General features: G+C 63.1%; 1 protein-coding gene across 1 annotated transcript in view; it reads right to left on the bottom strand.

Annotated features, from left to right (window-relative positions):
• The window catches only part of LOC111157678 (family with sequence similarity 19 member A5, C-C motif chemokine like), a 181281-nt gene extending 154891 nt beyond the window's left edge, over positions 1-26390 (bottom strand). Inside the window, exon 1 of the mRNA XM_022519297.1 lies at positions 26279-26390. Within this exon, the coding sequence (XP_022375005.1) occupies positions 26279-26390 (112 nt within the window). The remainder of the gene's footprint in view (positions 1-26278) is intronic.
• Positions 26391-26499: the final 109 nt, after the last annotated feature.

Consider the following 26499-nt stretch of genomic DNA (forward strand, 5'->3'; position numbering starts at 1 on the left):
AGAGACACAGAGACAGAGACAGATAGAGATGAAGGGAGACAGAGACAGAGAGACACAGAGAGAGAAAGACAGAGACACAGAGACAGAGACAGAGAGATGAAGGGAGACAGAGACAGAGAGACACAGAGAGAGAAAGACAGAGACACAGAGACAGATAGAGATGAAGGGAGACAGAGACAGAGAGACACAGAGACAGAGACAGATAGAGATGAAGGGAGACAGAGACAGAGAGACAGAGAGAGACAGAGGCACAGAGACAGAGAGAGACAGGGATAAAGGGAGACAGAGACAGAGACAAAGCGGGGCCGGGAGGGAAGCTTGCGGGTCTATGGAAAGGTCATGAGCATGAAGACCCATCCAGTCCCGCAGCCCTGGCCAGAGTTGTGCCCTGAGGGCACCGAGCACAGTCACAGATGGCCAGTCTGGCACGAAAGCACCCAAACGGGGTGAATTTAGGCCCCAGAGTAGTCTCCAGAGGAAGACAGAGCCTGACCTGCGGGGGTGCGGAGAGCATCCGGAGCTGTCCAGACAGGGCCCCACTGCCACTGGGGCCGCCAGACACGAAGAAATCACCAATCCGCCCCATGCACCAGCCTCATACCACAAGGATCTGTGCAGGACCGGCCGTGGTCTACAGACCTGATCCCGCCCCGTGAGGTCCCCTGGATGGGGACGTGTGCCACTGCCTCCCCCAAGCGCCACCATCCAGCTGCATCCCGAGGCCGCTCCTGACCCTGTGTCAGGTTCGGGGGATGGGTCCGGGGTGAAGCAGGCCCCAGAGAGCTCCAGCACACAACTGTCAGAATGAGACAGACACCGTGACCAGACACCTCTGCTCTGGGACCAAGTGCGACGGCGCGGGGCGGACGCTGTCTCGAGGCTGTCCCACCCGCCAGCCTCCGCGACACTTGCCAGCTCTGGGCATCTTTCCGGTTGGCCCTGGGGGCTCTGGCCCTCTCAGGCTCCTTGGGCTCCTCCTAGTTTCCTGGGCAGCCACACCCTCCATCCCCTGGTGCCCAGGACGGGCCAGACACCAGGCAGGTCCCAGCAGACCCACGGTGTCTCGGAGCCTCGGAGACGCATGTCCTGCTTCCCAGGCCCCCTGCATGCTCTGCCTCACTGTCACACGGTCCTTCCTGAGGGTGAAGGGCAGACGACCCGTGAACTCCCAGGTCTCCCATGCAGAGTGGACACGGAACCCAGGGCAGGAAGCCACGCGGGAAAGACCCTGGACACCTCTGACCTCCAGGGATCAGCTCGAGGTGGCCACCACCAGCCTTCTTCTCAGGAGAGACTGAACTCCAGCTCGACACCCCAGGGCTCATCAGCGCTGTTTCTCGTGGACAGACAGACAGACACATTCCCAGCGATCACGGCCTCGGCTGTAGGAGCTGCGACAGGCGGCGAGCCAGAGGGGCCTGTCCTGCCCTCCCTCCTGGCACCATCAACACCCCCCGCAGCTGGGGTTCCATTTCTGCAGCAAAGTCCCCTCCAGATGGGGGTGTCCCTCGGTCCTGCCATGGAGCCCACAGCCCCTGTTCGCTCTGGCTCCCCTCCTCCCCACGAGGGTGGACAGATGGTGCCCACGGCCCCGACCGCCAGAAATCAACCAGCTGCGTTCCCCATAGACGCAGCACAGACCAGCGCCGGCCAGCCACAGCCCTACCATCCCGCCTGACCCACCTTCACTCCCCCCCAGGCTGGGAGCCGCCACAGCCACGCGTCCTCAACCATCTTGGTGCGCCGGTGACGGGTCCCAGAAGCCCCACTGTTGTAACAAGCACCATTCACCACGGACACTACGTCCGTCCTGCAAACAGTGCTTCGGGATTTCCTGGTGTTGATCCCCAGCTCGATGATGACTAACCCTGGGGGACTACCTTGGGCTTTCCGTGTGCTCTGCCCGGGGACAAACCACACGGTCAGAGCTGCGGGCCAGGATAGGAAGCATGAGACAGAGGTCGGCGGACGCAGAGCCCCGGGTCGGCGGGAGCAAGCTCGGGGCCAGGCCCTGCAGCCTCCACCCTCGCTATCTGATCCTGCAAAATACACCGAACCCAGATCGGGGAGGAAAGTCCCCCAGATGCACTAATGTTACTTTTTTAAAGTGCTCAGATGTGCCGTTCAGAGCAACCCGTGCCGGTAGAGAAAGCCAGAGGGCAACGATAAGGTGAAAACTGGCAAAATGGGCCCCGGGAAACCCAGCTACGGCCCTTCCCTCGTCACCCTGTTCCCGCGTTCCTCTAGCCGTGGCAGGAAGAGTTCATCAGGCAGCTGATTTCCAAAGAAAATTCCTTCCAAGGGGCGCCTGGGTGGCTCAGTGGGTTGAGCTTCTGCCTTCGGCTCAGGTCATGGTCTCAGGGTCCTGGGATCGAGCCCCACATCGGGCTCTCTGCTCAGCGGGGAGCCTGCTTCCCCCGTCTCTCTCTGCCTACTTGTGATCTCTCTCTGCCATATAAATAAATAAAAAAATCTTAAAAAAAAAAATTCCTTCCAAGCTCACAATCCCCCCACAAACAGACCCGTTTTGAACATAGTCGTGCCGCAACCCACCCACTGGGCTTTCCAGCTGTTGGCAAGGGAGCCGAGGGCTCATAGCATGGGTGGGGTGGTGACTTGCCACACCCTGGCCCTCCCCACGCTCCCCTGCACCCACCACGGGCCCGGCCAAGCCCCTGTCTCGGGACCTTCTCTGGCCCCGGCCTCAGGGACATACTGGAGCCCAGAGTCTGGAAGATTCTAGATCGTAGCCTGTATACTGTCCTTCGAGATGTGTCCTGTCCACCTGTCGCTGGCTCTCCAAAGAGCTCTGTCCACCTTCTCCGGCCTCCGCACCTGCAGCCACTCCACAGCCCAGGGGAAGCCATGAGACAACCCTAAGGGGCGTTCCCTGTCCTCACTCCCCAAACCAAGTGAGGGGTGCACAGCCTGGGAGAGAGTGGGGGGGTTCGAGGGCCCAGGGCAGGGGCACGGCCCTCCCTGAGGAGGAGCCCCAGAAGAATCCCAGTGGCCTCGGCAAGCCCGGGCTCCGGGGCCCCCGCAGACAGAAGGACGCATCAGCCTGTGCAGGGAGCGGTCAGAGAATTCTGCCACACCCCGTCTGAGCCCGCCAGGCTCTGTCCGTCTCTGTGTTCTCGTCCAGACATGCCGCTGGCCTCTCCACTCCTCGACACCCCGCAAGTCACCCACCAGTCACTGTCCAGTCCCAGTACTGTGTCTAGGCTAAGCCCTCAGCCCCGGCGGTGGGTGCACTGGCTCCAACGGCCCCTCCTTCCGACTGGGCTTCCTGCGCGCGCCGCAGAGCAGGGATGCGGCCCAGAGCACCCACAGGGCCTGCCGAGATGACCCTTCCCAGGTCTGGCCGCACGGAGCTCAGCGGTGGATGGGGCTTGCGGCACAGAGGTCTGTGGGCCACCGGGACGCTGGCTCAGGTCTCCCCCATACCGACCCCAAGGGTGGCATGACTGCAGCCCTGGGTGGCCGTCCGAAGTGCCACAGGCTCAGCCGTCTATGGACCAGTTTCGTCCTCTCTCTTTGGAGGCCGGATGTCCGAGGTCTAGGGGCAGGGCTGATGCCTTTGGAGGCGGCGGGAGAACCTGCTCTGGGCCTCTCCCCAGCCTCTAGCGTCTGTCCAAGACCCCTGGTGCCCGCCCTTCCCTTGCAGGCACACCCCTGCGCGCTCTGCCCCGCTCGTCGCCTGCCTTCTCCCTGCGTGTCTGAGGCTCTGCGTCCCTTCCTCTCGTGCATGGATCCCAGACACAGAGCTTGGGCCCGCCTGCTCCCCTGTGATGGCACCTTCGCTCATGACATCTGCAAGGACCCCACTTTCAAACTGGCCATGTTCTGAGGCCCGGCTAGACGTGGATTCTGAGGGGACACGGTGAGGTCCTGTAGAGTGAGGCTGCCTGCCCCGGTCCCCTTTCCAGCGAGGAGCCCGCGCACGCAGAGGGCCCAAGGACGGCTCCACGGCCGCACCATGGCTCCCAGACTGGAAGCGGGTCAGGCCATCCACGCCGCGGATGGGGACCCCGAGGCCACAGAGTCTCCGCTCTCACCGTGCGTGGGCCGAGCTGCTCCCTAGGGCCGCGTCTGCAGCCTGCATCTCCCAGGACGGTCGGGCTGTGCTTGGCCCCCGGAACAGCCGCCCCCGGGACGCAGGCCCGACTCAGGCATTCCGCGCGGGTTTCTGGGGAGCGAGAGGAGCACGGCCCCTGCTTCACGGTTGCATAATAAATAGATTAGGGCGTTAGGCACCAGAGTTATTAAAAGTGAAAGATCCTCTAAGAGAAGGCGAGGGATTCTTGGAGCCTCTCTCCCCTACAAATATGTAATGAAATTTAAATTGAATCTGGTTTAAAATCATTTACCTTTTGACATCGTGTATCAGTACACTAAGCATCAGCTGAGAAAGCAAATAACCTTTCAAGCAGAATGAAAAATTACTCTGTCTCTTTTGATTTCATGTTAATTTTCAAATTTAAGCTACCCTAGAGCTCTCTGCTTGGGGTCAGCCCCGAAGAGCCTGTTGATTGCGCAAGGTCCATGCTGTCCCCAGACGCCCTCCCGGCCCACACCGCTGTTCCAGGCCCGCCCTCCCGAGCTCTCAATGACTCCCGGGGGACCAGGCTGGTGTGGGTAATGCAGGGACACGGGCTGCCGCGTGTCGCCGGGGAAGAAGGCGGAGCTTCTGTCCCTCCCGTTGGGCCCCGTCCCTCCTCCGGGCACAGACCTGCCTTCCGCGCAGGTGAAGCAGCTCCCGGGGCAGGAGGTGAGAGCGTCAGCCCGTCTCGGAGTCAGTGTCCACAGAGCGCTGTGGGGGTCACGGACACGGAGCACGGCCCCCGTAGTGTTACAGTGTCCCTGGGGGATGGTTCCCTTCTGAGAGTGTACCAACCGGCCGTAACCACCGGGCCCGCCCACCTCGGAGGACACCGGGGCTCTAAGGGTCCCTTGCGGCACGTGGAAGGTGTGGCAGCCGGGGAGGCGCCCTGAGCCCCTGCAGGATGAGGTCCCGGCGGTGCCGACGCAGTGGGGATGGGGGTTCTGGGCTCAGTCCCTGTGTACAGCTCACTGAGGCCTCACACCCTGCCTTAGGGCTCAGCCTTCCTCTGCTCCCACCCGCATGACACAGGCTAGCAAACCGAGGCCCCAAAGGGCTGAGCAGCTCGTCTGGTCTCAGTCTCTCTGCACCCAGCCAGGAACAGGACTGACTAGGACATCTGTAAGAGTCAGCAGCCGGTGTCGTCGTCCCGGTGGCTCCGTCAGATGCTCAGAGACCAGACGCTTTTATTCCGGAGCAAATCGGACCTGTGCCCACATCCTCCAGCCTTGGCCATGAAGGGCGAGGGACAAACATGGGGAGGGGGGAGGCCCTCTGCTGGTCCTCCATGCCGGGGCAGCGGGGCTGGTCGTGAGCAGGAGGTGCCGGACCCCCAGCCCAGGACAGTCCCTGAGCAAGAGCCTTGAGTGAGAATCCCCGTGTCCCTGGACGTGCATACAGCTGGGCAGACGGGACCTTGGAGGAACACAGCCAGGGGCGGGCAGAGGGGCTGGACTCCAGGTGCCCTCCGTCAGTCCCCTGCTGGTGCAGGGACGGCAGTCCCGGGTGGGGGACCCCGGGCGCGGACACACAGTGAGAGCCCTGACGCGTCCTCAGCTTCCGGAGCCCCGTGCCCAGCAGACTCAGCACCGTCGCTGTCCCAACTCACAGATTCAGAAAGCCGAGGCCTCCCGCCTGCCCCAGACCTCCCAGTGCAGAGGGAGAAACAGGGCTCCCCTTTGAGTCCCTGGTGCCGTACATCGCACCCCACTGCCAGGATCATCTCTGCTTCTCCGACTCTGCAGGACAGCAAGGCGACGGTGTGCTGACCCTGGACTAGCGGCCCCGGGAAGAAGCAGGACGCTCTGCTGGGCCCGGGAGGGCTCCCCGGGATCCTACTGCTGGATGAGCCTGTCCGGCCCCTTATGACCATGGCCGACTTCCAAAGAGGACGTGGAGCCTGGGCCCCTTTCGAGGCCTGCTGCTATTTCTTAATTAGCCAGAATACACAAAGGGCCTTTTCATGAGGATTGTCCCCTGTCCTGTCACATGTGAGCGTCACTGGGCTGGAAAACAGAGTGGGCTTTGCCAGGATGGCACCCCCACCGAGGCTGCCCAGAGATGCTGGGCGGGGGGAAGGAGGAAGGAAGGCAAGAGAGGAGGGGAGGGAAGGAGGGAGGCCTGGCCTCAGCGCGCCACAGAGGCCTGGTCCTGGGGGCTCACGCCCTCCGGCCTCCCTGCTGCTGCCCGGTGAAGGGATCGGGTATCCAGCCGGAAGACGGGGCAGGGCGAGAGCTCCCACTAGGTCCGCTGCTCTCCAGCCCGGGGCTGCTTTTCACCAGGACACAATTTGAGGCCTCCAGTGGCCCAGAGCCAAGTCCTCGGGCACAAACCCCGGATGTCTGCGTGCTGGACACACCGGCCTCCGGCATTCCGGGCGGAGTCCAGAGTTCACTACTGCGCCGGCCGCCCCTCGAGCCCAGGTCCACGCACAGTCACACAATAGGCCGTGGCCAGCCGGGGAGGGGCAGGAAGCAGGGACGGGTTGGGGGAGCTCACCTCCTAACAGGCCAGAGGAGGGGGTCGAGGCGCTCAGCTTCCATCCTCGGAACCCCAGGCCTGAGCGCAGCCTCCCTGAGCCCAGGCTGCGGGCCAGAGCGGACGGACAGCAGCCTGTGGCATGTCCCCAGCAGAACTATGTCCCAGGCTCTCTCCCGAGGTCAAGCATGCCTAGAAGCCGGGCAGTGGGGCCCCAGCCCAGCTTGGAGCAGAGCCATTCACTGTTTCCCTGCTCAGGTGGGGAGGGAAGAGCTCACGTCTGCCCGAGAGCCCAGACCTCCTGCTGGACGTCCCTCTGCCCCGTCCAGGGGGACCCTCGGCCTTTGCCACAAGGACGGTGAGGCTGGAGGTTTCAGGGCGGCTGGAGGGGGAATGGGCAAGGACTGCTTCATGGGCCCAGGACCTCCTGGGGGAGACGGAGACGGCTTTGAACTTGGCAGACAGCAGCTGCCCCACACCCCAGACGTGCCGAAGGCCGACGGAGAGCGTGTTGCAGAAACGGTTGACTGTCGCTTGCATTTCCACAAAGACACACGCACGCACTCTTTGTTAAAGGCGGCCAGAGCGGTCAGACCCGGGAAAGGGGCAGGAGCGAGCATGCCGGGCTCAGAAAGCGGGCCCAGGACCAGGCGGCCTGCACTTCCCACGGCCCCTGGCACCCTGCCCGCTCCCCACACAGGGTGCCCCGGGGAATGGGGCCCAGTTCTGCTGGCCGGGGCTGCAGCCCCAGCCCCCAGAAAGCGAAGTGGGTGGGGTATCCTTGAAGGACCCGTGCTGCCTCTGAGCCCAGTGTCCCCAGCCAGGAGTGCAGTGACACAGGGAACAAGGGAAGCGGGCTGACCCTGCAGAGCCACAGTCACACCACGGTTGCCGTGGAGATGGCCCTGCGACAGCGCCCACCCCAGCCTGGGAGAGGTCCCCAGCTCCCGATGCCAGCCGGGGGTCCGTCCCCGCTGGACGGCACTGAGGTCAGCCTCAGACACGGAACTCGCCCGAATCACACCTAAACCCGGGGCTCAAAGCCCCGGTGCCAGAGAGGGGACCGCGGTGGGGCAGGGCTGTGCTGACACCACCAGGAAGGGGACAGGGAGAAGCCGTTAATATGTAGTTAAACGTTCTTAATCTCCACCAGCATATGCTGTTGCACCTCATTTTGATCAACTTAAATGTAAAAATGTCTCTGTGCCCCCACTCAGGTTTTACCGCCATCTGGTTCAATTAGTCCTCGGGTAGCACGCCACCAAGTTAATGGCGGAGTGTTGCTGGGCCAATCAGAGAGCCGGCTGCCGCATCCCAGCCCCTGGGTCTCCACAATCCCCTGATGGGGTAGGTCAAGGCCAAGGGGACGGTGGGGTGGCGGTGCACATGGCGGGGTGGGTCTGGGGGCTGTCCTGGGCACGACGGGGTCTGGGCTTGGACCCTGGACCACAGGCGCCTGCCCGCAAAGCCTGAGGGAGATCTCTGGTGGCCCCGGCTGGGGGGCGCTGCTGGGAAGACCCACAGAACCCCCTGTCTGAACCCGGTCTCTCCAGGAAACCTCGGGATGACCCCCGTGGAGCCCGGGCCTCTGCTCACTCCTCCTTCAGACTCCAGACACGAGGGTTCTGCACGGGGATGGCGCCATGCAAACGGGGAACAGAGGTCCCCCCGGGAGGAGGAGGACCAGCGGGCCTGGGGAGGGCGAGTTGCAGCAAGGCCCCCAGCAGGGGGGGTTTGGAGTGGGCGACTCAGATGATGACCCTGACAAGCCCAATGCCAGGAATGGAGGAACAACTAAGGGCAGAGAGCCCGTGAGGACAGGCAGGGGGAGGCAAGTGTCTGCGGAGAAGGCAGGAGGGGAGTCAGCGGGCCCCAGGGCAGGGTGGAAGGGCTGGGTCCTGGGGTCTCAGGCCAGGGCAGCAGGGGAGGGGGGAGGTGACAGCCTGGGGCAGGAAGCGGTCCCATCCATGCAGGCATCTGCTGAATGTCCTTAATGGACAACAAGAGCCGCACGCCCAGGGGGTTCTCCCTTTTGTCTGCTCTGCCAGGAAGCTCAGTTTGGGGAGCTCCAGAGAACCCGGGCTGGCGACTCTTGTCTGTGACAGCGGGGAGGGGGCAGGCCCAGAGGACTCCCAGGCTGCCCAGCACCAGAGCCATTGGAGAGACTCAGGGGGCCCTCTCCACGTTGCCGCGTCCACGGGAGGACAGCTGACCAGGACGGCAGCCACGGCACCAGGCCCTGCCTGTCCACGGGGAGAACGACGACCCCACGCAGACGCATGGAGACAGCCCACATTCAAAGGTCACCCGAAACTTATCCCCCAACTACCAAGATTAATTTATTAAGAGGTAATGGGTTTTCAGCGAATTTATTAATCAATTTGACAACGCCCGGGGATTGTAATATAAAAATAATCAGCTGGGCTCCTCACTGACGTGAGATGCCAAAAGGTGTCACTTAATTTCCAGTGCCTACCGCCGCCTCTCCAGATGTATTGTTACGTTAATTGAGATGAAAATTTTGCAATTTGGAACTTCAGAGGAACGTGTGTTCATTGCGTGTCCAGAGCCGGGACGTACGGGCACTGCCTCCGCCCGACACCAGGGTCAGCTCTGGCGGCACAGGGTTTCTAGGACGGAGACGTGTTCCCTGGAGACGGGCCACCGCACACAAGTGTTGGGAAATGGAAGGAGGGGTCCTCAGAAGCGGCGTCTTCCCTTGTCCCCCGCCCCGCTGGGCAGCCGTGGGTCCTCACCCACACGGACACCACCCCGGCCAGGCACCCCTCCTGTCTGCCCCAGCATCGCCAGGCAGGACGCCAGGAGACAACCCTGATGAATTTCAGGGGATGTTAATGTCCCCTTGAAGGATGTCTGACAAATCTGGAGCTCCCGGAAGGGAGCTCTTTCAAGTCTGCAGGTAGACGGGCAGGACGGGGCACCCACCTCTTCCTCGGGGGAGCCCTCAGCACGAGAAGAAGCAGGTTGAGAGCAGTGTGTGGGGGCAGAACCCAGAGAGCTTCCTGGAGGAGAGGCCTTCGCCCGGATCTCACAGGGCATGGAGCAAGGGTATGCCTGATCTCTCCTCCCAAGTACACCATTGCTCCGAAAGCGGCTCACGGTAGAAGCCCATTCCTCCCCTCTCCAATCTGAGACCCAGCCTCGCTAAACGGAGGTTTGCTCTTAAATTCCGTCTTAAAGCTATCATCACGACTGGTGATTTTGTTCTCAAACACAACAGTCACTGAACTCATACGCAAGGTGCCTCTGGTGCCAGGGCTGTGGGAAGCCCAGGGCTCCGGGGCTGCAGCTGGCCGTCCCAGCTCAAGCAGCCTGTGCCTGGGGCACAGCCGGGCCCTCTCTGGGTCCCTCAGGGGCCCGTCCGTGAAGCAAAGAGCTAACACCGCCCGTGCTCCTTGGAGCTGCCCATCCCACCCCAGACACAGGCCTCGGCACAAGGACCGAGCGAGGGCTCAGAGGCACCTCTGTGTGGCTCCCAGCGCACGGGCCTGTCGCAGGGTGGCACAGACACCCGCGTCCGCACAGAGGGCTGTGCCAGGACAGCTGACACTCCCGGTCCACATACAGGAACCGGCCAGCCCACCTCACGAAGCTGGGGGTGCAGAACGGAGTGCCCAGCACTGACCCCCGGACCTGGGCACTGTACTGCACTCCTCCCTGGAGGCCTGGACGTGGGCCCGGATCAGCCCTCATGGTCCCAGGAGGGCTCCCCATCCCCCAAATGCTCCCCGAGGGCTCTCCTGCCTCTGCAGGGGTGACAGGACACCCTCAAGGGTTCTCACGAAGCCACTGACCAGGACAGAGCTCATCCTGTGTTTGGAGCACCCCACCCATCCCCTCCCCCGAGTGGACGGCATGCCCGGACACGTGACCTTGCTGAGGCCAGAGAAAAACCAGAGAGTCCACCGGGAGCACCAAGGGGGAGTTACAAACTAGTGACCACATTCCAGAATGTTCCTCAGGGCCCCTCCTTCAAGGAGCCAAGGGCCTGGTCGATGCCATCATGTTGGGAGCACTTTCCAGGGTCTCCCCGGGCATCGGGTCTCTCCTAGGCACTGGCCCCGGCTTGGCCCACAAGGGTCTGGAGAATGGCCCAGACCTTCCTCTCCCGCATTCTTCTAGGAGCCCAGCCGCCTGCCAAGCAAACTGCCTGACGGACGCGCAGGTTTCTCACCGAGCCATCTGCCACCCAGAACTTCTCGGGGCCCAAAACGATGCTGGGGCATGTGGGTAAGTCTCCCCAAGCCCCCAGATTCCCTGCGGAATGAACACTGGACACATCGCCCAGCGCTGTGTGACCACTGAGTCTGGTCCTCCCCGGCCAGGCACATCGATGAGGTCACCCGTTGTCAACCTGGGCAGGGGGTCACCCTGGCAGCCACGGGTCCTCACCCGTCCCCAGGTGCGGGAGGTCAGAGTGCTTTCGTTATGTTGACCTGGACAGAGGTGCTGTCCCTGGGGACAGTCTTCCTTCTCCTCACTGCCTGGGAGGGCAGCCCTGGGCCATGCTGGGTTTACAGGTGAGCAAGGGCCTGCTGGGGGCCCTGGCTGGGGGCCCTGTTCCAAGTCACTGCTGGTGCCTGGTCCCTCTTCACGACCGCCCCTGGCCAGACATCTCAAAGGCGGGGAGGTCAGCTCCAGGAGTGTGTGCTCGGTCCGTGGGCAGACTGGCCGGTGGGGACAGTGACCATCCTCAGCCTGCACAGCTCAGCACCTAGGGGGGTCAGAGGAGGCTCGGGCTGGGGCATGGTGTGGGGGGCAGCCCACCCTGGATCACTCCGGTGTAGACCCCTGGCCCCACCCTGCCCCGCGAGGGCTGGGAGGGGTCCCCCCACCACCCCTGCAGCAGCTCCCGGGATTCTGGGGCCCTCGTTGCAGAGACACAGGTGGGGACACGGGGAAAGGCCAGGGCCCAGCAAAAGGCCCAGAAACAAACTCCGTGCATGCACTCCCCTCTCTGAGCCATGAGAGTACAAACGGTTTTTATTTCCCTGGGTGTGATTTTTACCATTGTGTGTGTCGTACAATAAATACATATTTCGTCCTTAGAGGGGAATAGAGGAGCCCCATGATGTCACGTCTCAGAGAGCTCTGTCTATGCCATCTCCAGCCCAGGGGCTTGGGGGAGGGTGTCCACGAGTCTCCCTGTCCTTCAACACCAGCTCAGGCCCCCGCGGCCCCGGCCCAGGCAGCCCTCCCCAAGGGCCCTCGCTGCCGCAGTCCCGTCACCCTCGTGGGCTCTCCTCCAAGGCTCCCCTTGCGGCTCCCACAGGAGGTTAGGGATGGGGACCCGCTTTTCCAGGACGGACCCCTTCGAGACCCCACCTGCCCACAACCTCCTCACGCAAGCACTGATAGGACAGGTCAGTTTACTGTTACAGCTTTAAAACAGCAGCGCGGGGCCATTCTACCTCCCTTGGAGTTATCTGTAAAAGCCTCACGCAGAACACCAGGTCCTGGGCAGGGGTCTGGACCCAAGGGACCTCTGCCCCAGCCGTGTCATCCCAGGGCTCTTGGTCTGATGGGGGAAGCAGGGACCAGGAAAAACGGCCACAGCAGCTCAGGAGCTTGTGTGCAAGCACAGGACCAGCCTGAGGTGAGCCCTACAGCTGGGTTCCAGGTGATGACAGTGTCCAGGCCCCACCGGCCCCTCTCACACCAGGAGCAGGTGCTGGGTGTCCCCTCCTCCCCCCACCCCATGCAAAGAGGGGGAAGCCGGGTGGGGTACCCAGGGCTGACCCTTCTCCCTTGCTGCTGGGGGCTGTCAGACGGGATTCCCGGCATCGTCTGAGAACACGGAGACCCTCCTTCTCCCTTCTGTCCGTTTTTCAAAAATCGTGATTCGATCTAAACTTGGAAACAGTAAAGATGGCATCTGGGGGGCATCTCCTCACCCATCAGGACCCAGGAGTCAGGGAGGCGCCCACCTCTCTCTCACAGGCTGGTCTGGTACGTCTGCCGCAGCCCTGGCCATGGGTGTCCCTCACCTGACCAGGCTGGGGACCCTGAACCGGGGTCCAGGTGGAACCATGTGACCCAGAAGGATACTCAGAGGACCCTGCTGCTGGTTGAGGGGAGGAGAGACCAGTCTTGGGGCCAGCCTGCCTCTCGCCACCACCCAGAGCCCAGCCCTACCACAGAAACCCCTGCCTGGCAGAGCCACAGCTGGCCGCCCAGAGTCCTCGAGCCGGAAACCCAGCCTGGGGGCTCACACTCCTTCCCCTCTGCCAACTGCCAGGGACCCCGGCCACGTCCCTCCCCTTCCCCAAGCCCCATTCACCTCCAAAACAAAATGGCAGCATCAACCTCCGACGACTGTCATGAAGACTCCAGGGGGAAAAGGATTGGCGGGGGAAGGGTCGTGGTGCTTGCTCGAAGCAAGGCCACACGGCGGGGGGCTAAGGGGCACACACCTTCCAACCGTGTCCCACGTGGACCCCGGGAGCCTGACTGCATGGACGAGCCTGGTGCCGGGGCTCCCACAGTCGGGCCTCAGGTCCAGCCTCTGTCACCACCGCCCCGCGTGTAGGAACCGCCAGGAATCTGAGTGGTAGGAGGACTGCAACCGCGACCCCGGAACAGAGCCCTGGGAAGCGGGATTCCGAAACCGGGCGGGGCCCTGTGCACAAAGGGCACATGAGGAGTCCCAGAGGGGAGACTCTGGGGCAGTCGGTCTTCGTCTGTGCTGCTGCTGGAACCAAGAGACGTGGTGTTGACCACAAGGACTCCATGGGCCTTGCACGTGCTGTTTCCTCCTGCGCTTAGTGGCTCAGACGTTGCTAAAGGCCCTTCTACCCCACAGGCAGTGACACCGGCTGGAGCTAGTCTTCCAAGTCAGGGTCAGACAGGGTGAGACCCTATCTCCACACTAGCCCCTGGTCAGCTGAATCAGCATCAGAGCCTCATTCATACTCAAGTGTGAGTGACTGACATCTGCAGTACATGTGCGCAAGCACGCTCTGAAGCAGATGGAGAAAACAGACGACGGGAGAGACCTCAGGCCACACCTCTGTGAGGGTCACAGCCCAGTGTCAACCTACAACCCACAGCCCGTGGGCACGTGGGGTTTAAACCACCTCCCGAGCGGAAATGAAAGGTTTTTCCTCGTGCACACGCAGCAGGAAGGAGGCACGGCAACCCCCCCCCCCCCCCTCAGGTCCCAATGGTGGAGCCTTCTGGAGAGCTCGTAGGACCCCAGGCCAGCAGGAGCCCTCCCTGGACTCCCAGGTCAGCTCTGGAACCTTCCATAATGCATCGCCTGAGCCACAGGGAGAACACACTGAGCCAGCAGCCGCTCCAGCGGAAATCTGACCCGCAGAGGCTCTGGTGACCCCGAGTGCAGAGCCGCGCCCCGCCCGGTGGCACCAGCTTCTCCAGCCCGGTGGCCTATCCCATGTCCAGCAGCCCCAAGAACTCTACGGTCCGTGGGGCTGTCCCAGGGGGTGGATGGGGGAGGGGACCTGAGGCTGAGTTCCATCTGCCCTGTTACTGCTTTGCAATGGTAGGAACTCCAGATCTAATGTCATAGAAAGATCCTTCTGCAGCCCAGCGGTCCATTCACCTAGACCAAGGACACGATGGCACTTTCCACCTCTGATCCGCAGACACGTAGGGGCCCCACCTCCTCCCCAGGCGCCCGGAGGTGCATCAGGGGACTCCTGTCCCCGTGCGCATCACCCCTTCTCTGCCTGGGCCCTGGGAGGCTCCAGAGGCTCAGACGAGACACAGGACGGTTGTTCACTTGCAGCGCCCTGTAGCGCGTGCCGCGGCTGTCCCTGGCATGACCGTACTTCTCAGCCGGCCCGAGGTAGGGGCAGCGGGAACACCCCACCGGGCACAGGTCCTTCCTGCCACAGGGAGCCCACGTCCCCGGCCCCCCACCCCCGGTGAGCTGGCCTCACAGGGCCCCAGCCCCACGGGACAAGCTGGGCCGAGTGTCACCACCCCAGGGGTGGCCGGGTCCACCCCAAGGAACATTCTAGCTCCCTCATCTGTGCCATGGGGCTGAGTCCTGCTTCTCTGCTTCTCTGAGGCACCCCCTGCCCCATCACTGGCTCCAGGAATGGAGAGAGCAAACTGGGGCTCAGATTTGCAGGACCACCCCCGGCTGTGAATAGGGTGAGGAGGGCTCCAGGCCTGGCCTGTGGAGTACGGGAAGCCTCTTCTCCGAGGGGTCCAGGTCCCTGCTCATGGCCTCACGCCCTCCAGGCCATGCTGGGTGGTGCTGACGTGCTCAGTGGACAGAGGCCCCTCGTTTCGGGGGTCCTGGCCACTTCCCGGGTTCAACAGAGGGAAACCTTCTGACCTCCGAGACCGAGACCGTGAGGAGAACCTGTGAACTTCCATGACCTCAGCCTCCATGAGGCGGTGCACACCGTCTCCGCGGCTCTTGGGATCCAGGCTGGAGGCGGCCCGCGGCCCCCTGCAGCTCAGTCCGGGTGTCGCGTGTCCACTGCCTTTAGAAAACGCTTCTCCTTCCACGTCGGAACCCCGAAATAAAGATGGGAGCAAAGACCCAAACCCCGACCTGATCGACAAATGCGCTTCTATTAAGAACAACAAGATGCTGATTTTGACGACAGCGACGTCCCAGGGGCTCGAGATCTGTAAGGCGTCAACGGCCCGTGTCTCACAAAACCCAGATGGGCTGAGACGGACTCGAGAGGCCACCGGCCTCCCACCTGCATGGCCCCAGGCGCTTTCCAAGGCTGGTCCCACTCTTACTCTGGGGAGCTCCCGTCCCGCGCCGGGAGGTAGGAAACGGCAGGGGTTCACTAACCAGCCTGCTCCCGGGGCTGCTTCTGGAGGACGTCGTGTGGAGTCTGTTTGGTGTGGCCGGATGGGACAGCACAGTCCCCTGCTCACCCCTCGCCAGGCCGTGTTTCCATGACGCCAACGACAGGTTCAACCAGAACCTGGCCGGTTCTCCAGCTGGGAGCTCAAGGTCCTGGTGGGTCACCCCAGACAGAGCATTGCTCCAGCCAGCAGATCCCCGCCCCCCGAAAGCAGCCAGTGATGAAGGGAAACACGATGAGGTCACGGAAGCCCACAGAAGGTCCCACGTGGCTCCCGTGGCCAGCGTGCCTCCCCCACTGCCACACAGCAGCTGAGGAACATAAATTAGCATCAATTAATTAACACGAGTCCTACACAAGCTGTTAATGGCATTTAGCTCTATCTGGGGACACGCTATCAGGTGATGGATACTACAGGAGAAAAATAAGTTAAAAACAGAGCCAAAGTGCTTTTCTGAAAGAGAGGCCACTCATGTGAGTCCAGCAGCATTTAGGCCGGCCTGCGAGGCGTTAGCATTTTAACTGTGAAAAAAATCACGGGCTCTACAGGGCTGCTCCTCTACCCCCAAAGTGGAACCCCAAAGCTTCGGGAAAGCGCACATCGACGTTCTCAGCATTCGATCAGGCCAAGCAAATCAGGTGCCATGAAGACAGCAAACGCACTTCTCCCTGGCGTCGGCAGGAGACCGTGGACCTCAGCAAACGGCCCTGAGCTGTGCACATCCTGTGCTGCCGGAGGGCCGAGCCAGGAGGACCCCCCACCCTCCATCACCCAGTGGGCTTTCAGAGCGCGTGAGAGCGCTCGGCCACGGCCGCGGCCCAGCTGCTCCTGAAATGCAAGCAAACCCGCAGGACACAGTGAACGAGAGGCGAGAGGCCGGCCCTCCCGGCGGTCAGCAAGGGCACTGGAGAGCCCACATGCGGCACGGACTGGCCCCTCTCCTCTGAAGTTCAAGACAGGAAGACAAGGGAGGTGGGACTGGGTGGGATCCCCTGGGGGAAGGACCATCCCTAGAATTCAGAGCCCTGGCTACCCCACCCCCATCTCTGCGGAGCCGAGTGACCCGCGGTCGTCCTGTCCTGCAGAGGCCCACGAGGTGGCCAGCAGCATGGCTTCCACGGCCGAGCACGTGAGCCTTGCACCCAGCGCAGGAGCCGACGCAAGACGGGCCAGGCTCACCCTCCTGCTCGTGTCTGCTGCTCCAGGGCAGAGGAAGGAGGCTCCCCAGGCTCCCCCCGCTCTGTCTGGGTTCCCGATGCCCCGTCCAGGGCCACGACATCACCCCACCCCAGGGGCACCGCTCCCAGTGTGCAGGCCCAGGGACCGGTCAGGACCTGCGGGTCGCTGCTCGGATGTGCCGGGGCCCGCAAAGCCTCCCAGCTCAGCAGCGCATGCTCACGTGCGCCTCCGATGAGAGAAAGGCATCGGCCTGGGCCAGGAGAGCCCTTGCACCTGCCACGCAAGCCTCTGCCCTGGATGCCTCTGCACCCCAAGGTGCGGAGTTTGCTCTCTCAGGGGCAAACACCAGGGATCCGCAGAGCTCTGTCCTCTATGAAGCCGCCGTGTCCACCCGTACCCCACGTCGGCTGCCCCCCTCCTTGAGCCTCCCAAGCACCCTCCCCTGGAGAGATGTGCCTGGACCGGAGGGCACTCAGGAGGCAAGCAGAGTGCCGGAGCCCTCCCATGTGGCAGTATCTCCCAGCACATGGAGCTGCAGGAGCTCGCCTCAAGGGCGGTGCGTGTGAGCCCGAGCGTAGGAAGTGCTCAGAGAGCGGCCAGGGGACCGGGCCCAGCATCTGCTCCCTGATGCTGCAGGAGCCAGGCCCGGGCACAAGGGAGGCCACGCTGCCCCACAGCGCTGCTCCCGCCTTAGGGGTGAGCCCAGTCCTGTGGGGTGGGGAGGGAGAGCACTGGGGTGAGGGGAAGAGCAGCCCAGGCAGGGGAGCTGCAGGCTCACAACCTGGGGTCACAGGGGTCACAGTGGCAGGGACATGTGGCAGGTGGGGACAAGGATGGGGTGTGGCCTGGAGGGCCTGGCTGGCTGGTCTAGAGCCGGGGAGTTCTAAGTGGAGGCCACGGAGGCAGAGTGACAGTGAGCCCTCGGGAGGGAGCTCTGGCCGCCAGTGGGACAGGATGGCAAATCCAGACCTCCTGCGCTGTGCCCCCGCCGGGACCAGACACACACGCACCATTTCTCCTCCTTATTCTCCCCTTGCAGGGTGAACAGCAAACAGGCCGGGCACCAGCCACCCCTTGGGCCGTCGTGCAGGGCCTAGACGCACCCCCTGGCCTCCGCTGCCTGGTCTACAAGGCGGAGGGCCCCGAGGCGACTCTGGCAGGTGACGCTCTGTGACACGGGGTGACGTCAGCCAGAGCAGGGACCACAGGAAAGTGGGACCCAGCTCCGGAGGAGCGTTACTACAAGCCACAACCCAGATGACTCACTTCTCAATCAGCCACCTCGTTACGGGAAGAGCCTGGAGTGCCAGCTTCGTGTCAGGGAACGTTTTGACAAGGGTTACCCTCCAGCTCAGCCAGGGCGGAAGTGGGCCCAGTGCTGGTGCCGCGGGCTCCCCTCCACGTGGAGGGTCCCTGCACGTCCTGCGCACTCAGGGGCAGCGGGTCATCGATGTGCAAGGAGCTCTCTCGGCGTGAGGTGACCCGAGCGACCCAGCCCTTGCTTGAAAGCACACTAGAGCTGTTTGTCCAGCAGTGCTCTGCTCCATTATGTGAACCGCAGGTGAAATCCCACGGGCCCTTCAGCCCACAGAGCTGAAGCAGAAAGCAAACAACTGTCCCCGTGACACGCTGATGGGGCCGAGGGCGGCCAGGGCCCAGGCGAGCCTGCCCTGTGGTCTTTGGCCTCCTTGTCTGACTCCGCAGCCCAGGAGACTCGCCTCTGATGTCACTGTGATAAATTCCTGGCCTGGCACAGCCATGAGCAGCATCAGCTGTGGGAGGGAAACTGAGGCCCGAAGGGAAGCTATGGAACGTGTCTGTGTTGTTCGTCGACACGTCCGTGCCACAGCTGTGTGTACAAACAAGGACACAGCACAGAGGGTTGGGGCTGGGGGAGGGGCCGGCACGGGGTGAGGGGGGCCTCGGGTCAGGCCAGCTCTACTCCTGATGGGCCACACTGTGGGTTCCGTCCTGCAGGTTGAGAACATGCTTAGGAACAGCCACTTTTGACCTTTCCTTATCTTACCAAATAGGGGTCTCCCAGAAGGCTGACCCGGCAGGGGGCGGCCACAGGTTCAGCTCAGGACCACACGGTCTGAGGGGGACATGGGATACGCACGCTGGGTTGGGGGCTGTGGGGAAGCCCGCACAGGTGTGTGAGTGGGAGCTCAGGGACTCCTCTGTGCCCACCCCACGGACAGTGCGAGGACGAGGGAGGGGGTTTTATTTTCACCCTGGAAAGAAGGGAGGAAGAAGGTCGGAGGACGGTGCTGGACAAGCTGATGTCCTGAGTCTCACCGGGCATCCTGGGGGGTGGTGGGTCTGCCTGCTCCGCCAGACCTGCCTCCGTCTGCTGACCGTGGGCACCACTCTCCCTGCAGAGGGCTCCTGGGGCCCAGCGACAAGGCAACAGGAAGGGCACGCTGGCACCCCACCAGGGCAGCAACCTCCGGCTTCCCCCAGAAGGACTAAAATTAAGGCATTTCCAGGCAGCAAAGGTCCTGCCTGTGGCGCAACTTTCTGGAGGGAAAGGCACGATGAGACGGGTTCCACGGAGCTGCAGACAGAAGTCTCTGAATCCTGCTGGGGACCAGCCAGGCCCGCGGGTCAGCGGGGTAATTCAGAAGGTGGGTGGACGCGGCCTGCCCTGTCTCGGCGGGATCCGAGGTGTGCCCACTGCCTGACACGGTGCCGTCCCCACCAGCAGCCCGGCTGCCTGTGGAGAAGCCACGAGGCACACACAGGCTGCGAGCGGCCATGAACCCCGCCGTTTCCAGCTCCGGAAAACAGACGCGTGGGGAAAGTGCGGAGACACCTCCTCTCCCAGCAGAGGCATCTCCAGCAGGGCTGCGGAGGGCGGGCAGTGCTGCCCAGCAGACAGCCAAGTCAGGCCGGTGCACCGGCCGGGGTGCGGGGCCTGGACGCCCTCACAGCCGGCAGCGTGGAGGCCCAGGCCACAGTCTTCCTGCACAGACCCGGAGGTGCCCGCTGGGACCCAGGGCTGGAGCAGGGGCCCGGCCTGCGGGCGAGGGTCCAGGGACGCCTCCCGGCACCCCTCGAGCGCTGCGGGGATGCACCCGAGCCACAGTTGCCCGAGGAGCGTGAGGGTGCTGGGCGCTGCACGTGGGAGCCCGGTGAAGGAGGGGGGTTGGTTGGGGGGTCGGGGGGTCGGGGGGTTGGGGGGCCGGGGGGATCAGGGGGTCAGAGGGGTCAGGGGGGTCAGGGGGGTCAGGGGAAACCTCCGGAAGCCGGCGGCCCGCAATGGTGCGTCACAAGACGGAGCTCTTCGCCGGGGTTCCACGGCCTCCCTCTCTGCCACCCGGTGGAAATCCTTTGATCACTTCTGACACCAGAGCAACAGGTCCTGGGGATCCAGCTGGCCCGTTCTCAGACAGCTCAGCCCCGCCCCCAGCCCCTGGCCCCGCCCCGGCCCCCGCCCCCGGCCTTCAACTCCGCCCAGCTCCTCGGCCCTGCCCCTGGCATTTGGCCACGCCCCCAGGGCTGCAGGCCTCCATCTGCCCAGGCAGCCCACGCAGTTCAGGGTGATCCGGTCAATGAGTGTTTCCCCCAGAATCAATCTCCTAGTGGCGCTGCCCTGGAGACGGAGGTGAGGCAGTGTGTTCAGGGGCGGCTTCCTGGAGGAGGAAGCTCTCTGCCACCAGGGCCAGTCCCAGCCCTGGTCCAGCTCCTGGCTGCCGCCTGCGATCAGCACCACTGCAGGGTGTTACACTGTGTGAAGGGATGCGGCAGGCCGTGAACTTGGCCGTGAACTGGATGGACCAGGCTGTGCAGGCGAAAACAGGCACACACACCCCTCCTAGGAGGGGAGGCCCCAGGGCAGAGGCCTCACGCCTGGACTCTGCCAGGCCAGGACACGGGGATGGAGAGTCTCGCTGTGCAGGGAAGGTCCAGCCTTGGGAGGCCCGGAGTGACCTGAGCAGGGGCGAGTGCTCACGGAAGGGCAGGAGAGGGGGTGCCAAGCTTAAACTCAACGGGGAACCGCAGGTGGGGTCCCAGGGCTGCCAGACAGCACTGCGGGCAATGCTGATGTGTCCGGGGCAGGGGTGCTGGGGTCACGGCAGTGAAGGCAGACCTGGAGGACAGCAAGATGCATTTCGAAGAAAAACCGGACACACGGCTTAGGGTCGGGGACCGCCAACGCAGAGGCCTGCTTAAGGCCGGGCAGGGAAAGAGAAGGCTTCGGGGTAGAAAAGGAATTCGGGACCAGACCCTGGGCAGCCGCCCGCCACCCCTGCCAGGCTCCTCCCACTCCAAGGCTGGGACTGGCCACGACGAGAGAGGGTGGTGGTCACACCACGATGGCGTGCTGGCTCAGCCTGTCCCCCGCTCCGCCACCTCTGCCTTGTGCTGGCCGTCCAGCCCCCACTGGAATGCCAGCCCAGGGGGCCACCAGCACGGCTGCCTCTCCTTCCCAGGAGCCCTAATTCCTAGTTGCCTGAATCCAATGCAGACCGAGTCTCCCGCCTTCCACAGATGCCGGGGGCCGGCCGTCAGCCGCTCCTGCTCCCTCAGCAGACACAGACGGAGAGCCAGGTGCCGAGGCAGGGACCCCCAGGGGCCGTCCCTCCACGGGGGAGGCTGGCACACAGCAGGAGCCCAACAGCGACGGGAGGCCGCAGCCCTGGGAGATGAGAGCTCTCTCCCAGGGAGACTCTCGCTACGCGGCCACTGTCCCACCAGGCCCAGGCCGCCATCCTCTGGGACGCCGCTGGCGCGGAGCGGGGCCAGGCCTCCCCAGAGCCACGGGGAGCAGGCGGCGTTCCGGAGGAGTCCTGCCCACCCAGCTGGAGACAGAGGTGCTTGCACACTCGATCCTGGCATCCATTTTAGTAAGTGCCGGTTACAAAGCCTCCCGAGCCCTCCGCCACACTTGCCGGTGTGCACAGAACGGCCGCCCCCACCTGCAGCCAGCTGCTCGGTGTTTCTGGAAAGCCCAGCCGTCCAGCCAGCCTGAGCTGCCGCCCCGAGTCTCAGTTCGCAGCCCTGGGCCTGCTCTGTAGAGCTGTGGGCCAGAGTAGAGAAGCAGCCCCCCACCCCACACAGGAGCTGGGGCACTCCATGGGCGCCCTGGGGGGGCTTCCAGTCCCGAGGGATGCCCCGCAGAAGCCACCAGGCTCTGGGGAGCTCTGGCGCCTAAACTCCAGCTCCCAGGGTCCGTGCATGGGAGCAAGGCAGCACTTAGAAAGGGACACCAGCAGATTCTGTTAGCCTCGTGACAGCCAGGGGCACCCCCGACACCGAAGAATGGACAACTGGCAGATCCCCAGGCCCTCGGCCTCCCTGCAGCTCCCTCTCCCATCTCTAGTCCCCCCCAGGAGCAGGAGACCCCAATCCCGGCCCTCCTTGTCAATCTCCTCCCCATCCCTCGGCCGTCACCCGCGGCACTCTGGGTGACAGGTGGCATTCTGTGGAGGTCATTAACTCCTGAGCGCCACATTTTAATGCAGAAAGGAGCCCTTCTCATTCGGCGCAGCTGTGAAGCTATATAAAGAAATGGGGATTTTAATGTTTTGCTTTTCTTCCCTTTTCTAGTGCCACATTATCATAACATTTCCCTATAATTACGCCCATAAAAGTCACCTGAAAATACTTCATGCCACAAAAGTTGATCTACACACGTCATTCCCTGAATGTCGAGTGGCGAGTCCCGACCAAGATCTTCTAGGGTGGGATTTAGCCGGGAGCCCCGAGCCGAGCAGACCCGGCAAGCCCACGGCGGGACGCAGCCCCCTTTTTGGGATCCGCTGTCCTCTGTCCTCACGGGCAGGAGAGATGCTGGAGACACTCCTGGGAGGACTGACCAGGGCTGCCTGCTCCCGGACACTGTTCCCCAGCACGCTTCCCCAGGGGTCTGTGCTCAGGAGGACACTTCCATGGGCGAAACCCCCTTACGTCGCTGACGCCTGGGCATCCGGCTCAGCTCGCATAAATCCCACAAGCAGAGGTGACTTGTCTTTAGGAAGCTGAAAGAAACCATCACCACAGCCTCTCCAGCCAGGAATTCATCAAATAAAAACACACGGGAGAAAAGAAAGAAAAAAAAAAAAAACCCACAAAACCAAAGAGCCCGAGATGAGACAGAAACCTCTAAATGGCATCACTTCATTAAGCCCAGTATTTTCGAATTCACCTCTCCAAGAACTCCAGAAATAAAATTTGAACAGCGGGAAAGTAGCACATTCTAATCTCTCCTAACTACGCAATAAATTGTATTTATAAAGAAAATGCGACAGTACAGAGCCTACGCTCGGTTAGTGTCCTAATGGATTAAAAACAATTCAGAAGTTGGTAACTTCTCATCGTCGCAGCTGAGGACATGAGATTTAACTCAAAACTACGAGTCAATTTTGGTGGGATCCACTGGGGAAAAAAAAAAATTCCACGTCAGCAATATCTGCACGCCGGGACCGTCCGCCAAGCCGTTCGCTGCGGGGACAGCACAGAGCTTCCCACCTCGGACTAAAGACCGCACACAAGCGTCCAAGTCAAGGCTTGGACACGACCCCTCACTAGCTCCTCGTGTTCCCCATCCCCCTCGCTGGCCGGTGCTGTAAGGCAGCGTGGAAAGACGACCACGTCCTCCGCGACGGGCACCCCAACACAGTCACGGCCCCCCAGTAACCCAGCCGGCGGTGCCAGCTTCGGAGAACCACATCCACCCTAGCCAAGCCCTCTGCTCCAGATCGGCCAGGGGGCCAGCGGCACACACGGCTCCTTCTGAGACACAAAGAAAGAGGAAGGACTTCCAACTTTCTCCCCCAAGCTCATCATCCCCGAGCCAGCCCTGCCGCCAACAGGACGTCTGCAGGCCACCGAGTGTGCGGCTTGGGGACGGCCGCCAAGGACCCCCTTCCTCTTTCCGCTCTTCCTGGCAATCGCTCCCCAATGGGAGAAAAATGACAAGACCTTGTCACTATAGCAACTAACCTAATTGGTGGGCTGCAGGTCTCTCTCCGGCCAGAGGGTGGAGCCCAGCTCCTTAACTAGGAGCCACCGCGGGGTCCCCGTACCACATCCCCGCACGGAAAACCAGGCCAGGAAATCACCCAGTTTCCCTCACGCCGCGCCTGAAAGTGCACACCTTGTGTGCTGCAGAGAAATTCTCAGATTTAATAGGGAGGATAATTGAATTCTATATGACGCTTATCAGTTTCCCTAATTAATATGATCCAAATATATCTGCTCCATAACACAGAAACATTCTGGGTAATAAAAATCCTGACTGATAACAAAAACAATTTACAAACAAGGATGCTAACGGTTCTTATTCATCCCAGATATACTGGAGAAGAAAATGGAAATCATAAGAACTGTTTCATTTGCATTTTACTTGCTTTACTAATTCTAAAAAAAATGCTTTTTTTTTCCTGCAGGACTGCCGTTCCACGCTATAAATTATTATGTCTATTTTGTATTTTAGTAAAATGTTTTAATTTCTCCAAGTGCATTTCCGGTGAAATGGGGTGTGTCTGCAAACGTCTTATCTTATTGCCAATTATTCCGTTACGTGGAAACAGCAACAGCCATGAAAATGTGGTTAACCCAAGCTTTCATTGTTAATGATTTCTACCCTTCCAAATAAGACATTTTACCAAATGTCCTTGTCCTGCTGGAAGATTTGTTTCCAGAACACCAGGGAGGCTGCTAAGGCCGGGCTGAGCGTGTGGGTGGGGATCTTGGGTTCCACGGTGTGTCTGGGCGGTGGGCTGCAGCTGGGCTGTTTTCTGACCCCGGCCTGGGGCGGGCAGCAGTCCTGGGACAGGAGGGGCGGGGTGATGTGCAGGTGCAGGTGTGGGGAGTGCAGTGGGTGGAGGCCGGGGGCACTGACAAGGTGGGAGCCGGGGAGGCCTGGGCTCGCAGTGGGGGTGTGGCGTGTGCAAACCACCGCCAAGGCGTCCTACACTTAACCGTCCGTGGTTGCTCTTTTTCTCACCTGAATCGCCGCTGCTTCCCCGCCCAGGTGCTGTCCTGAGTTCTCCCCTGGGACCCATGGACCCCGTCACCGGCGCCAGCCAAGGACAGCAGCCCCAGGGGAGGCCCAGGGAGCTAGTCCCCTTCCTAACACTGCTGGATGCGCCCCCGCTGACCCCACGCCACCAGGAAGAGCATTCACATGGCCCCCAGGCGGTCCTGGGACTTTCTCTCTCATCAGCTCTATGCACATCACCAAGGAACCCTGCGAATGCCGCTGGAGGGCCGAGATGGCCTCGGGGAGCCAGGGGACCCATGCAACCATAGCTCCAAGGCCCAGCTCCAGCCCCCCCAGAGGGCCCAACGAGTGCTGGCAGTGCGTGCTGGGCAGCTCAGTCACGACCCTGCTGGGGGCCTTCCCGCCTGGCGTCCCCTCCCCGCGGGGCGCCAGCCGTTGCCTGCGATTGTGGGCGATGCACAACGGGGTGGAAGAAGTAGGGCCGTGTCTGCTGGGGCACCGGTGTCCTCGCGGTTCCGGCGGGCTGGGCTGTCCCAGGACTCGGAGACCCCTCCGCCGCCCGGGGCTCCGTGGTCCTCTGTGGTCTCCTTCCGGGGGCAATGGAGGGCTCGGACTGCCAGCGGGAGGCTGGGACTTGGAGGTGGTGGCGCGGGAGCCAGGCGCGGCGCTGGCCTCTTTTTTTTTTTTTTTTTTTTTTTTTAAGAATCCATATTTTTCCATCACCTCCCGCGCCCATGGCAGTTCTCCATGACAGGTGTTCCTCAGCGCCCGTCCTCTCCTCCCGCTACGACGGGAAGGGACCGGGAGCCTGTGCCAGGCGGCCGGCCGGGGAGCCGAGCAGCCCGCGCCATCCCGGCCCCCGAGCCTGTGCCCAGGACCCTGGCCACTCCCCGCCACCCTGGCGGGCTGCGAGTGTGCGCCCGGCGCACTGACCACCCGCCCCCACCGCAGCCCGGGGCTGCTCCCGGGACTCCGGCCACCCCCCCACCACCCAGCCCACCCCCGGCCGCTAACCCCGGCCGCCCCCGAGCCTGTCCCCGTCCCCGGTCCCCCACACCCACCCGGCCCCGAACCCGCGGCCCCGCTCCAGACCAGCTGGGTCCGGGGCTCGGAGCCCCGGACCGACTCAGGAAATGCCCGCGGCGGCGGCGGCGGCGGGTCCCTCCACGCACCCCACCCCTCACTTCTCTTTTTTAAGGACGCGCCTGGCGAGTCGGCTTCCCCAGCAGGCAAGGCTCCAGCCGCGCGCCCGACCCGAGCCCCGCTCTCGCCGGGGACACCCCGCTCCCGGCCCGGCCGCCGCGTCGCCCCCCGTCCCCGGCCGGAGTGTCGCGGGCGGAGGGCGCCGAGCAGGGCGCTCCGCCGACATCCCCCGCGGTGCGGCCCGCCGGCCCCGGACCTGCCGCCGCCTCCGGAGCGCGCGGCTCGGCTCGGCCCGCCGGCCTGGGCCGGGAGCGGCGGCCGCACACCGGGCAGCCCCGGGCATCGCCGCGCCACCCGGGGCCTGGCGCCCGGGCCCTGCCCCCGAGTCGGGGCGGGAGGCTCGGCGGCGGCGCCCGCTTCCGAAGTGCCCGGGCGGCCCCTCTCCCTCCTGGCCCAGCGGGGAGCGGCGGGACCCGGGGACGGCGCGCCGCGAGCCGGCAACTCCGCACCGACTCCTGGCGGCCGCCGGGGCCGGGGCCGGGCCGGGGTGGGGGAGGGCCCGGGGGCCGGGGCCGGAGGGCCGTGCGGGGGCCCGGCCGCGCGGTACTCACTGCAGTAGGCGATGAGCAGGCTGGCCAGGATCATGAACGCCCAAAAAGTTGAGGACATGCTGGGCAGGGCGGTCGCATCTTGCCGGCTGCTGGTCCTGGGCGATGGCGCCATTGAAGCCGCGGCGCCCGCGCGGGGGGCAGCAGCGCGTCTCAGCAGCCGGCCCTGCCCGCGCCCCCGCGCCGGCCTCCACGTGCGGGCCCCGCGCGCGCCATCCTCCGCC

Source organism: Enhydra lutris, unplaced genomic scaffold (genome assembly GCF_002288905.1).
Source record: "Enhydra lutris kenyoni isolate GAN:26980312 unplaced genomic scaffold, ASM228890v2 scaffoldscaffold55, whole genome shotgun sequence".
Classification (NCBI taxonomy): domain Eukaryota; kingdom Metazoa; phylum Chordata; class Mammalia; order Carnivora; family Mustelidae; genus Enhydra; species Enhydra lutris.